This window comes from Passer montanus, unplaced genomic scaffold, assembly GCF_014805655.1.
Source record: "Passer montanus isolate IOZ18808 unplaced genomic scaffold, ASM1480565v1 scaffold28, whole genome shotgun sequence".
In the NCBI taxonomy this organism is placed as follows: Eukaryota; Metazoa; Chordata; class Aves; order Passeriformes; family Passeridae; genus Passer; species Passer montanus.
In genome coordinates this window covers 2,164,105-2,176,131 of record NW_024367483.1, presented here as the reverse complement: position 1 = coordinate 2,176,131, position 12,027 = coordinate 2,164,105, and the positions used below count along the sequence as shown (strand labels likewise).

Sequence of the window (12,027 nt, the reverse complement as noted above, 5' to 3'; positions counted from 1 at the left end):
CTACTGTACTCCCAAAATCTAATGTTACACACCAGAAGGGGATCAAAACCTGCAATGTTTTTATTTTGGAATGTCGCTCTTCCCAAGTGCCTCCTGCTGGACGGGGTGGATCAGATTTACAGTGGGTGGCTAAAGGAAAGCCAGACCAGCAGGCCTAGGGCAGGCAGCTACTCCTGGGGCTGCTTTGCTCAGCCAGGCAGAATCATCACACTTCTGTTCGAAAGAGCCCTGGCACTGCCTTTCACCTGAGTGGACACCAGAACAAGCCCAAATTTTCATAAGTGCCTTGCTAACCATGAGAAACACCATTTGGCATCTGTGGTGCAGGACATTACTGCCCAAACCTAAATACTGATCCTGCTGTTGCAACACTGAGGATGTTAAGGGACAGGGCTGCTGTACCAGATGGACAAGTCACCTGGCCCAGGACATCCACTTACACACCAGGAACCACAGCAGCAAACTGCTGGAGTCAATTAAACTGATTCCAGCTCTGCTGTGGCTGTGTCTGCTTGGACTGAGAGCTCTGAGAGCCCTGCCCAGCTGCTCAGAGTCCCTGACACACACCACTGGTGGCTCTGGTCCCTCTGTCCCAGGGAGACCTCAGCAGAGATGCAGTGACCTTGCAGACACAAAGTCCAGAAAGAAACCAGGCTGCAGTGCCAAGCCCTGAGCTCTCCTGTTCCACAGCCATATATAGAGCACTGCACTGATTCCTCACCTTCTGCCTTCTCTTCTAGGCCAACAGCTGGCAGCAGTGACTTTGGCCTGGCTTTTTTCTCTGACTTTGTTTTCACAGCTCCATGGAAACTGGGAACAGTGAAAAACAAGGTCTGGGGCTATGCTGTTAGGCTGGGAGGCATCTTGTTCCCAGCCTTTCTTGCAGAATGCTGAGGAACATTTTCACCTGAAAGGTGAGCCAAAGCTATCTATATTTGCCCACTCCTATGTCTAGGTCAGCATTACTTCAGCTTCTTTTCACAGTTATTTAAAGGAAAATACCTGAAATGCCATGCTTTGGGAAAAGCTTGCCAATTGTAACAATATCAAAGCACTACAGAATTTCTTAACATGAAATTTCTTAACAATTTTTATGTATGAAGGAACTGACTGCCTTAGCTTAAACCAGCACCTATAACATTTTAAGAGGCTTTGCTTGTCCTGTTTTTTCATGCAATTTTTACTAATAATGCCCTTCTGAAAAGTGTCCATTAAAAAAAAAAACAAAACCAAACACATTTTCCCTCACACATGTAATTTTTTGGCCAACTTAGGTTTTGCAAACTTTGATGGGAAAGCTTAAGAAAGGCAAAAGAAGAAATGCAGAGGGCCAGACCAAAGGCTGAGTCAGAGCAAAAAGCATAATATTAGCTCTGGATAATTTTTCCTTATGAAACTTGTGAGAATTTTTACTAATAATGCCCTTTTGAAAAGTGTCCATCACTTTTCAAAAAAAATCCCCAAAACATATTTTCCCTCACACTTTTTTTTTTTTTGCTAACTTAGTTTTTGCAAACTTTGCTGGGGAAACCTAACAAGGCAAGGGGAGAAATGCAAGGGGCCAGACCACAGGCTGGGTGTAAGCCAGCTATGGCAAGGGATGGGGCTCTGCCCATTGCTGCTGAGCTGCTGCTTTGCAAAGAGCATTTACCAGAGCCTGAAGTGGGGGAGGCTCCACAGCTGTGTCACACCATCCTTGGAAAATCTTTACTCTCCAGGCCTGGCCAGCTCATCACTGACAAGTGCCTCTGCTGGAGCTGCTCCTGCCTGGCTGCTCCCTTCAGTGTGGGATGGATGCCTGGACAATGCAATGCCCACAGTCCAGTCCCAGCCACAGAGAGTGACTCAGTGCCTGGCCCTGGGAAACTGCAGGTAGTTTTTGCATCTGATTTCTTTATTTGCCTCACAGGAATGCTGGGGTGATTAGTTAACACCTGTATTTAACTTAGAGAAGATTATATAGAAATACAAGTATTATCACAATTGATAAGAGCAAGAATAAAGAATACCTCACAAGAAAAGAGAAAAAAAACAAACAATCAAACAAAAAAAGCATTGCACAACCTATAACCTGGATCTCATTTTTTGTTTTAGAAACTAGGAGACTGTTAATTTACAGGTTGAAGGTAACACTTTAGAAGGAAAGCTAATTGCTCATTGCAAGCATCCTGGGCATTCTTGTCCATGTAAATATCACCAAATATGACAGGGATTTTGTCAAAACAACACAGCTGAGGAAAGGCAGCACCAGAGCTGAACTCCCTTTCTCTATCCCAAAAGACTAACCTCCTCAAGCAGCAAACACTGGACAAGTGTCCCAGTAAGCAACCATGGCCCTATAAACAGCCCAGCTGCCTTCACCTGCTCTCTTGGAGCTGGGCAAGGGCCCACATTTCCTCTCCATGAACCCATGACAGTGCAAAAGGCGAGACTTTGCTGATGCAGGCACAGAAACCTGCACCTCTGCAGCAACTCTGAACCTGTGCTAGGCTTTCACCTGCCTGCAGGAGGGCTCTTAACAACAATACAACAGCACATTTCATCAACAAGCTTTGCTGGAAGAGTGCTTTGGATCTTTTGATGAAAGGAGATGATGAGAGGCAAATGGCATCAGTGTCAGTTATTCCTTCTTTGTACCCTCCTGTTACTCCACAGCTTTTCCTAAATGCTCTGAGGATGATGAAACAGTCCAACCTGTATTTGAGCAAAATGAAACAGCAGGAAAAAAGCACAGCTAGGGCCTCCTAAAGATTTGGCTTGACACACTTTGGAGAGTAAGGTGTGATGGGAGAGAGGAAACATAATCAAGAACAGAGGAAATTGGTTGCAAAGATGTGCTGAATTCCTCCATGATGCCAGTGCACAATAAATGGGGAAATAAGCAAAGTGGAACCACATTAACTTGAATTTCTTGTGAAAGGGGAGAGTGTGTGTGCAGAGGGTGTGGGACCAGCATGCCATACCTAAAAAATGTACTTAAATGCTGACAAATTCACTTTTCACCAGACAACACATAAAACATCCCTCCAAGAGCTAAGAGCTAGGATAAAAATTAGCCAACCTAAAATACTGTAACTGCAGTGAAATCATCAACCTATCACTAGTGCGAGCCTATTTTCTTATCCAAATCATTTTGTGTTGCTCTGAAAGTTGTTTTTTTATTTTATTTTATTTTAGCTGAACCAACTCAGTGATTTAGAAGAAAATTTTAATTTTGTTATGCAATTAAGCTCTTAGGCACATTACATTTCTGTGAGTTTTCAAACTAAAAATCAAAAGTCTACTTTCTTAAATAGAAAAATTGAACTTTTTTCCCCATTTAGTGCAGTTATATTTGTTTGCAAATAGTTTGTTTCCATCAAAGCTGCATTTTCTATAGAACAAATGGAATGTTCCCAGCGTGGGACTCCTCCACAGTTCCACTTGCAGCAATTGCATCTCCCTGAAAGGAGAGCAGGAGACAAAGCACATCCAGGGCTTGGTGTCAGGGTTAAAAGTTCTCCTTCTCACACATAAGCTCCCAGGGGACACACCTTAGCTCTGAAATGAGGCTGGTATTCAAAGCTGAATAATGCAAGGGGCTCCCAACACCACAAATGAATTCAATACAGCTACACAACAATTCCACTTGGGAACAGCCTTGCTCCTCTCTGGAATGAGCTAACAGAAACATGCTGTAACAGAAGGGGCTCTGTTCCAAGAACTGTGGACAATGCTCAGAATGACCTGTGGCTGCTCCTGGCCGTGACCTGCTCTGTGCTCTGGGTCACGTCTGTGCCACACCAGGGTCCCCAGCACTGCCCCGGGGGCTCTGAGGACAAACAGGTAGAGATCAGTGGTATTTTATGCTGTTTAGTGCCTGGAATTTGTGAAATACAAGGGCTACTATTGGCAAGAGAAGAACTAAACTAAGAGGTGCAAAAGCAGAGAAGATGTGTGCAAGCTCCCCACACACAGCCTGCCAAACAAACTTCTTCCAGGGCCTGGCCCTTGGGAAACAAGGGCTGCCAGCAGTCTCCTACCATGCCAAACTTCATGTTTACTTCCCTGTGAGATTACAGGCAGGGAGATTTGGATGAGGCCTACTATTATTTGATGTCAGAACTTGACTTGGATTTGGCACAGCAGAGTCCAGAAGCTTAACTTGAAAAGGAGAACTTTAATCTAAAACCCAGGCTCTCAGCAGGTGGGAAGTCACTGTATCTGTACAGTCCAGTGAGAAGTCCAGCTCTCAAATTTGAGCTGTACATCCTTCCCACCATGCCCATGGGTTTGGTGTTTGCATTTGCTTGGGGTTTGGGGTTTTTTTCTTCATTTGGTTGGTTGGGATTTTTTTTCTTTTATTTTCTTTTTAAAATCTGTTCATAAGTGGTAAAAAGGACTTCATATGTGGAAAAGCTGAACTGAGTAACCCCAGAAGTCCAGCTCCATAGGAGTTGCACTGAAGGACACACACACACCACATAGGCTGAGTTTGTGTCCTGTGATCAGGGAAGGAGAAAGAGTTCTGGAGAGGCTGGTGGCCAGTGCCAGAGAGAAGGGGGCAGAGAAACCACTTGCTTCTCTTTTACCCACAGCGTTACAGCTCATCTTTGATGCTCTTGAAAAAGAGCCCACCAAGATGTGGAAGAAAGGCACAGACACCACATCAAGGCTGCAGATCTGTATATCCTGTGTGCAGTATTGCAATGGGATGTAAAAAAGGTTGTATCTCTCTTGTTTTGGAGGGCAAAATGCATTCCTGTCCAACCCCCTGGCCATGGAGGATCTCGTGTCTCACTTGTAAAAAAGAGAACAGCTTGAAACCCTGAACACCCCCTACAAGTGACCTCGTGCAAGTGTGCACACAGCCTGACCTGCTCCCAGCCCAAAAAATCCCGTGAGCCAAGAAAACAAACCTCACTCTTTTCCTTAACTGGGAGTTTGTTTAGGGCAAGTACTCACTTCAGACATCTGACAGGGAAAAGAGTTCCAAAATGTTATTTTTTCCCCCCAGTAAAGTCTTACATATTGAATAGGCTTGAGGGATTTGATTGTAGCAGTTGGGCAGCCACAGGAACTGAGGTCAACATAGAGGCCTTCTTCCAGCACACAGTGATTGTCAGTGGTTTCCCCTTTGTAACACAGGAGCCAACTGCAAGAATAATAACAAAAAAAATAAGCTGCTCTAGCTGCTTGTTTACAGTATGTTTTTTTTCAATATTAATACTTGCTAAGGACAAAAGGAATAAAAAATTCTCCTTGCTCTTGTCAAGCTTTAAGTAAGGTGACTTGAAAGCCTATTCAGCAAAGCAACCAAGGCAGCAAAATCAAATTGTGTGGTACAGAAACCTCAGTTGCAGAGTCAAACAATGTTGAATGGAATTCAGACACTTCCACTGTACCAAAGTTCTCAAAATCTGGAATAAATTCTAACTGGAGTAAAAAAAAAGTCATGGTAACTGTGCAAACCTTCCCAGAGAGAGCAAAATGCCCAGTACCCAAACCAAGGACAGGATGAGAGTTACTGAGATGCCTTGCAGGACAATGGGTCTAAGACATGATGAAAGATGATGGGCATGTGTTATGTGCCTTCTGTTGTCTGAAATTTCATAACATTTGAAAAAAAATTCATAATACTGAAAATGATGGCATGTAAAACAACAGACACTTACCATCCCCGGAGAACCTTAAAAGAACATGGTATGAATGATGTAAAATCAGAAACTTCTGCTGTGAAATCTACACATGCTCCTTGGAAATGTGTATTACTGAAAGCTTTGAGCTACAAGAACAAAACAAAACAAAAACAATGACTAGAAGGAAAATGAAGGCATTATCATTAATGTCAACAGAGAAAGCTGTACTCTCAGAGAAGTAGCCATTCAATTCACAAAGAAACAATTAATTGAATGAATTGTCATTCAAAGAATCTCTTACATTTTCTACAGCTGCTTTATTTTAGAAATATATCAAGTATTTTGTCATCTCTGGGCTGGCACAGGAGGCTTCCCAGTGGTGCTAAGGCAGGCAGAGTTATCAAGTATAAGTTCAACTGCAACAGGAGAAGCACAAATAAGAAGAGTAGGACTCAAGGCTGTAACCATCCTGGACTGCAGCTTAACTCTCACTACAGCTCAGCAATCCAGTGCTCAAAGCAGGATGGGGAAATGCTGGTCAAAGATACAGAGTTGTTGACAGAGATATTGACAAAGTGCCCTGAAATCTTCTGCGATCACAGTGGTTGCACTTGACTTTTAATTTCAGAACCAGCAGGAGGATTTTTGAGGGAACTCAAAATGAACAACCTCTGAGGTTCAGCCAAGCTGCTTTTGAATGTCATGGTAAAGAACTGCAAGTCACAGTGAACCACACCCCACCAGGTAAGGTGTGATCAGTTTATACCAAAAAAGCAAGTAGGCTCAAAAAGTTGCAGCAAAAGTAAAATAGAAAAAGCCAAACAGACAAAAAAACCCCAATCAACTTCCCAAAAAAACCAACCTCCCCCAAACAAATAAACCAAAAGCCCAACTGAACAAACCCAAAAAAACCCGCCCCAAAACAAACCTAAACCAAAAAAAAATACAAAAAAATCCCTAAAGCCCCCACCAAAACAAGAAGAAACCCTGGTATGATGTAGGCTATGATCTATAGCACAGACACCCAGAATTCTGTACCCTTGGACTACCGCTGTGTAACTGAGATGAAATTCATTTGAAAGCCTGAGAGAGAGGCTGGAAAAGAATGAAAAATTGAAGTGTATCAAGAGAACAGCTCATATTCTGTAATGGAAGAAAAACATGATGGCTGTTGCAAGAGCTACTTCCCCCTTCATGCCCCAAATTGGCCAAGCTTCCTGCCAAAGAAAAGAAATCAAGTGCTTTTGCCAGCACAGAGTGAGAAGGCCAAACACAAGTGTCAGCAAATGATTTTATGGAAAAGTTCAGTCTATGTTTTCAAAAGAAATGAATGTTTCCTGTAAGAAAGAACAAGAAAAGCTTAAGCTGGCCTTGCAGGCTATGAGCACTAATTGGAGAGATCAGCCACAATAAAATGAATAAAGTGTAACTGACTTTTCTGTAAATACAACTGCACTGCTATGTCACAAAGCACCTATTTAAGCTGTAATTACACTGTATTTTCTACCCACTCATCTCCAAGCTCTTTACAAAAGGGAATATATATACATACACACTGCCTCTCTTTCATAGGCCATGTACTATGCAAGGCTTTTAAAAAAGATTCACTACTCATTTTAACACAGAATTTATCTGGTAATGAATGAGGGTCTTAATTTGACAGAAGCTGGGGTGGAGCAGTGATTCCTCAGTGCAAACACTGCAATTAGTCTCCAACTGCAGCCATCTCCACTTTGTCAGGGTCTGACATTAATGTGTGAGGTTTTGCTTCCCAAAAAGCCAAAGGACAGAATATTAAAGTACAAATGCAGGGTTGCCCAGCAATTATCTGTTTCCTACATTGTCTCTACAAGTCACCTGCTGTTGAAAAAGGCTTTGTTCTTGCTGAGCAAAGCTTTATTTTAATAAATGAAATGAATGGCTTTGCAGAGTTGGTGATTTCTTACACTCTATGTAGTTGGTTTATTAGGAAGCTTGGCAGGCAGAAAAGGTCAGGGGAGTCATTCAGAGATGTAAGAAAATTTTGCTTCTTTTCAGTTTCTGATAAGAACACAAATGAAAAAAAGGCACACTCTTACAGACACTGCAAACAGCTCCCTTAGTTCAGACATATGCTTATTAAAGGTGGAAGAATGTATAATCATTCAAAATACCCAATATTTGACTTACTCAAGAGTCAAACATCAGGGTGTTTAAGGATTTGCCAGCTCATATGCACCATTCTTAGAAGTTCCAAACTAAGAGACTGGTTTTCATGCAGAAAACTTTTATTTTACTCTGAATGTGAAATTCTCGGTGTTTATCTAAGGGTCTGTCTTTTGCTTATCCTAAGTGATTAAATATTTTCCCATTAAAAATTACTCAAAATATTTCCCCTCTGCTAAGAACTGTAGTGATACGAAATATGTTATTTCCTCCCTAGCCCTAAGGCAGAATCCTATGAAAACCAGGATTGTGGTAAGTCAGGATAGTAATTTCTTCACAAATGGTGTTAAGACTATTATTAAATACCACAAGAGGCAAAATACAATCCAGTACATGGTGTCTGTGCATATACACAAACAGAGGTGTTTTTTCACTTTTCTGGAAATAAAAAAGCCTGTAAAGCACAACTTATTGAAACTTCAAGGGTTTGAACTGATCTCCAAGGTCTGCAACACTGCAATAATACACTCGAAGAACAGATTTTAGGACATCCCAAAAAATATAAGAATTTGAGATGAAAATAAAATTATCTTCAACTGTTTAGACCCCACCAGTTTTATCTGAGTCAGTTATTTTATCTGATATCATTTAGCAAGGCTCTCTGATGAACATACTTGCAAGTCTTTGGATTTGGCTGCAAACTGCCATGTGAATAGGCTGGGCAGGAAGTCAGTGTTTAAGGCTAAAATAATACACCAATTATGTCTTCAGACAGGAAACATTTCCTGTAGTCCTGGGTTAATCATAAAATGGTAGAATTGGAGAAAAAGGAGGGTGTGGTCCACCTGCTAAGTAACACAATGCACAACATTTCCCATCTAAGCAAGAAAGAGAGAAATTGTGTCCAGATGACAAAATACTTAAGTGTGCTGAAACAGAACCACAGAGCTCTAAAATATCTTTTGTCTGAGAATAAGTCATGTTTCTTGAAATAATTTTTCCCAAATTTGCTTAATTAAAAGCATGCCATGGAGAGCAGTAAAATCACTCAGATCATCACCCATGCTAGCAGGACAGAAAAAAGATCAATCAAAAAACTCATGCTGGACAAGAGAAGAGCCCTGCTGGGACAGAACATTGCAGGGAACACAGAGCACACACGGTGATGAACACAGAGCAGGGTTGTGTTTCAGAAAGATAACTCAAAGGTCCATTAATGGAATATAACTTGTAAGGTAAGGACCAGAGTGTAAGACCCTAAACTAACTCATTTTTGAGACTCAGAGTGAATTTATAGGGACTGCTTTCTCTTAGTAAGTTATCACCAAGTTAGAGAAAACTTTCAGGGAAACTGTCAGGATGTATCCTGACAGATTTATCACAGATTTATCATGATCAGGATGTGTCCAGTTAAGCTCTGATGTTACTGTAACAAAAAGGGAACTTTAAGGAGTCCTCCTGCTTGGAAGACTTTGGAAAGCAGAAATACCAGCATGTAAAATAAAAAACCCAACTTCCAGGTGCTGATGCATTTGCAGGTTTGAAATGTGCAGTTCCTTTTTCTGCAGTTTATATTTTCATCTTCACCTCACACATAAAAAAAGGAGTGAGAAACAGGATGCAATGAAAAATAATGGAACTAAAATCTGCCATAAATCCATAAATAGAAGGATGAATGGATGGGATGGTGAGTTTCTAGAAACAAGAGGGAAAGAAAAGGAGAATCAATAGCTACAGAGATCCAATGTCACTCAAAGCCTATTGGACTACATACATTTTTGGGGATAGAATAATAAAGGGTCTGATCCAGAATAAAGCTAAGAGCAGAACACTTAGCAGACTTTATTTTTATCTATCTACCAGTTTCCTCCATCACTGATCTGCTGCAGCAAGGTGACAATATTGAAGTATCACCTGAAATTACTGAGATATCACCTGAAGCAAGGCATTCAACATTAATTATTAAGTGTAGTTTAGTACTAGAGACTGTTATGTAATGCCAACTTACCAAATGTGGAGGCTCATTTGTCCCAAGGGGCTCCTGCAACAATAAATACATATACACACATGAGAAAACCCCAACATTAATTACAATTCATTTCCTAGGAGACATGCCAAGTTGCCTGAAATTTGTAAAGTATGAGCTCGGGAGCAGAGGAAAAAAAACTTCCCAGGCTCTTGGCACAATTCTCTGCCCCAATTTCTGCCATGAGTTTGCCTGTAAGCTCACAATTACCTGCCTGATTGTTCAATGCCTTTCACACAGGGAACTTGCATCAGCATTAATTAGTTCCCATAATGTGCATTAGAGTCCATGTAAATGTCTCTGCATTTACTTTTGAGGCTGTTTCTTGAAAAAAAGACAGAACTGAAACCAGAAGACACCTCTCTCAACATGTGCTCTCCAAAATAAGGTTAAGTATTCCTTTTGCATTCCCATAATTTATTACTTATTAATAATTTATTACTTATTATCATTTAATACTTATGGCTGTAGATTGTCTTTGTTTTGCATTAGGGTTTTGACAGTGCTGGCACTAATCTGCTTGGGTGAGTTGGCACTACCTTGGATTGAATAATGGATTAAAAATATTTCCTGTCTTTATTCACTGTATCTAGTACAAATATTTTAGCATAAAAGTAAGAAAAAAACCTAACAGAATTCTATTAAGTAACAACACAGGCCAGATAAATTCTCAAACATTTTAAAATACATTATCAATTACAATGTTTTAAGGCAAATGAATCTTTCCAGGCCAAGATATTTTCTCCATGTATGCAGTCTGCCAAAGGAAATTTCTTCTTATGAAGTTTCCCTAACAATTTCCTCAAAAGACAAGAAAGATCTGCAGTGCCCATGTAAGTCTCCATCCTGAACAGACTCATTATGCCTTCCATGAGGGTCTTTAAATTGTTTCCAAGCAGATACACAGGTTGTTATAACATGGGCTCTCCTGTTTAATTGTTATGGTAAACTCTGAACTCCAAAGGTCTCATTTCTTTTAAGGTTTTCCCTTAAATTCTGGTAACTCACCAACTTAACAGGTCGAATTGACATGATGGTTTTACTAGATCCTCCCCAGTCAAAGAAACATTTGTATTTTCCTTTCTCCAACACATACTGTTCTCCACAGAAATATTTCTGCTGATATGCCACCCACCTGGAGAATGACACAAAAATTATACTGAAAACATTGCATTTTTCTGAATAGTTTGATGACAATAACAGCAAGTCAAGCACAACAGAATGTCCACCTGGCAGACAGTGCAACATTAAACCTGATGACAGGCACAAAACTGTCACACACTTGATTTTCTGCTTTTCCCTACTTTGACAAACACAAGATTTTGGGTGTCTGCCTTCCCACCAAATTTATTGTGAGATGATGCCCTGCCCAGAAATTCAGAGGAAAGACATTTAACTGATAACTTTTTGAATGTCTCTTAACTGAATCTTTGCCTGTTTGGCATCTCTCAGACAGGGCTTTCTTGCAGCTTTTCCAATTGGATTTAGGAAAAATGGTGCAAGAAGAAAGAGAAGTAACTGAGGAAGGCTTGATGTGATTAAGCAAAAGCCCACAACAGCTGGCAGTTCAAGCTTCTCCCAGCCTGCTTTCTCTCCTGCAATTTAGGAAGAAACCCCCAACTAGAGGGTCCTTCTATTCCTGCACAGTGGCAGAATCAGATGGGGGCTGGTTAGAAAGACACCTCTGAATCACCCACTTTTGGTGGTGCATTCCTCACCCAGCACTGGGACTGTTTTATTAGGGACATAACAGGACATGTCTTTACTCATTTTACTTCTATCACCCACTGATGAATCTGTTTGCTATTAATTATCTCATGTGGGTTTTTTTAACCTCCTGGTGCTCTCTCTACCACAGTCCCTTCAGCAGCAAGTTCCAGAAACTCATTGCCTTTGGTGTAGGAAAAGCTTTTTTCTTCCCATATCAAAATCTGCTTTAAAGCAATCTCCAGTTCTGTAAAACATTTCCCCCAACTGCTGTCATGCAAGATTCTGTGAACTGCATTAATCTTGTCTTACCACCTTCAGGATTTTGCAGCTCTCATTTCTATCTCTCCTCTCCAAACTGAGTCTCAGCCTTTCATTCTTGCACCTAATCCTCATGAGACACTAATCACCAATGCCTACATAAGCAGTTCAGGTTCCTCGCTTCACAGTTCCTGATCCCCATCACCATTAGGATAGTTATGACAATATAAATACTGCATTTTAAAAATTACTACTAAATGTCTGAAACCC

General features: G+C 40.9%; 1 protein-coding gene across 1 annotated transcript in view; it reads right to left on the bottom strand.

The window, feature by feature from the left end:
- Positions 1-12,027, bottom strand: part of CRYBG3 (crystallin beta-gamma domain containing 3) — an 82,289-nt gene that overhangs the window by 9,375 nt on the left and 60,887 nt on the right. The window contains exons 14-17 of the mRNA XM_039713146.1: positions 10,798-10,924; positions 9,772-9,804; positions 5,655-5,764; positions 5,008-5,134 (exon numbers count right to left, since the gene is read on the bottom strand). Coding sequence (XP_039569080.1) covers positions 5,008-5,134; positions 5,655-5,764; positions 9,772-9,804; positions 10,798-10,924 — 397 coding nt within the window. The remainder of the gene's footprint in view (positions 1-5,007; positions 5,135-5,654; positions 5,765-9,771; positions 9,805-10,797; positions 10,925-12,027) is intronic.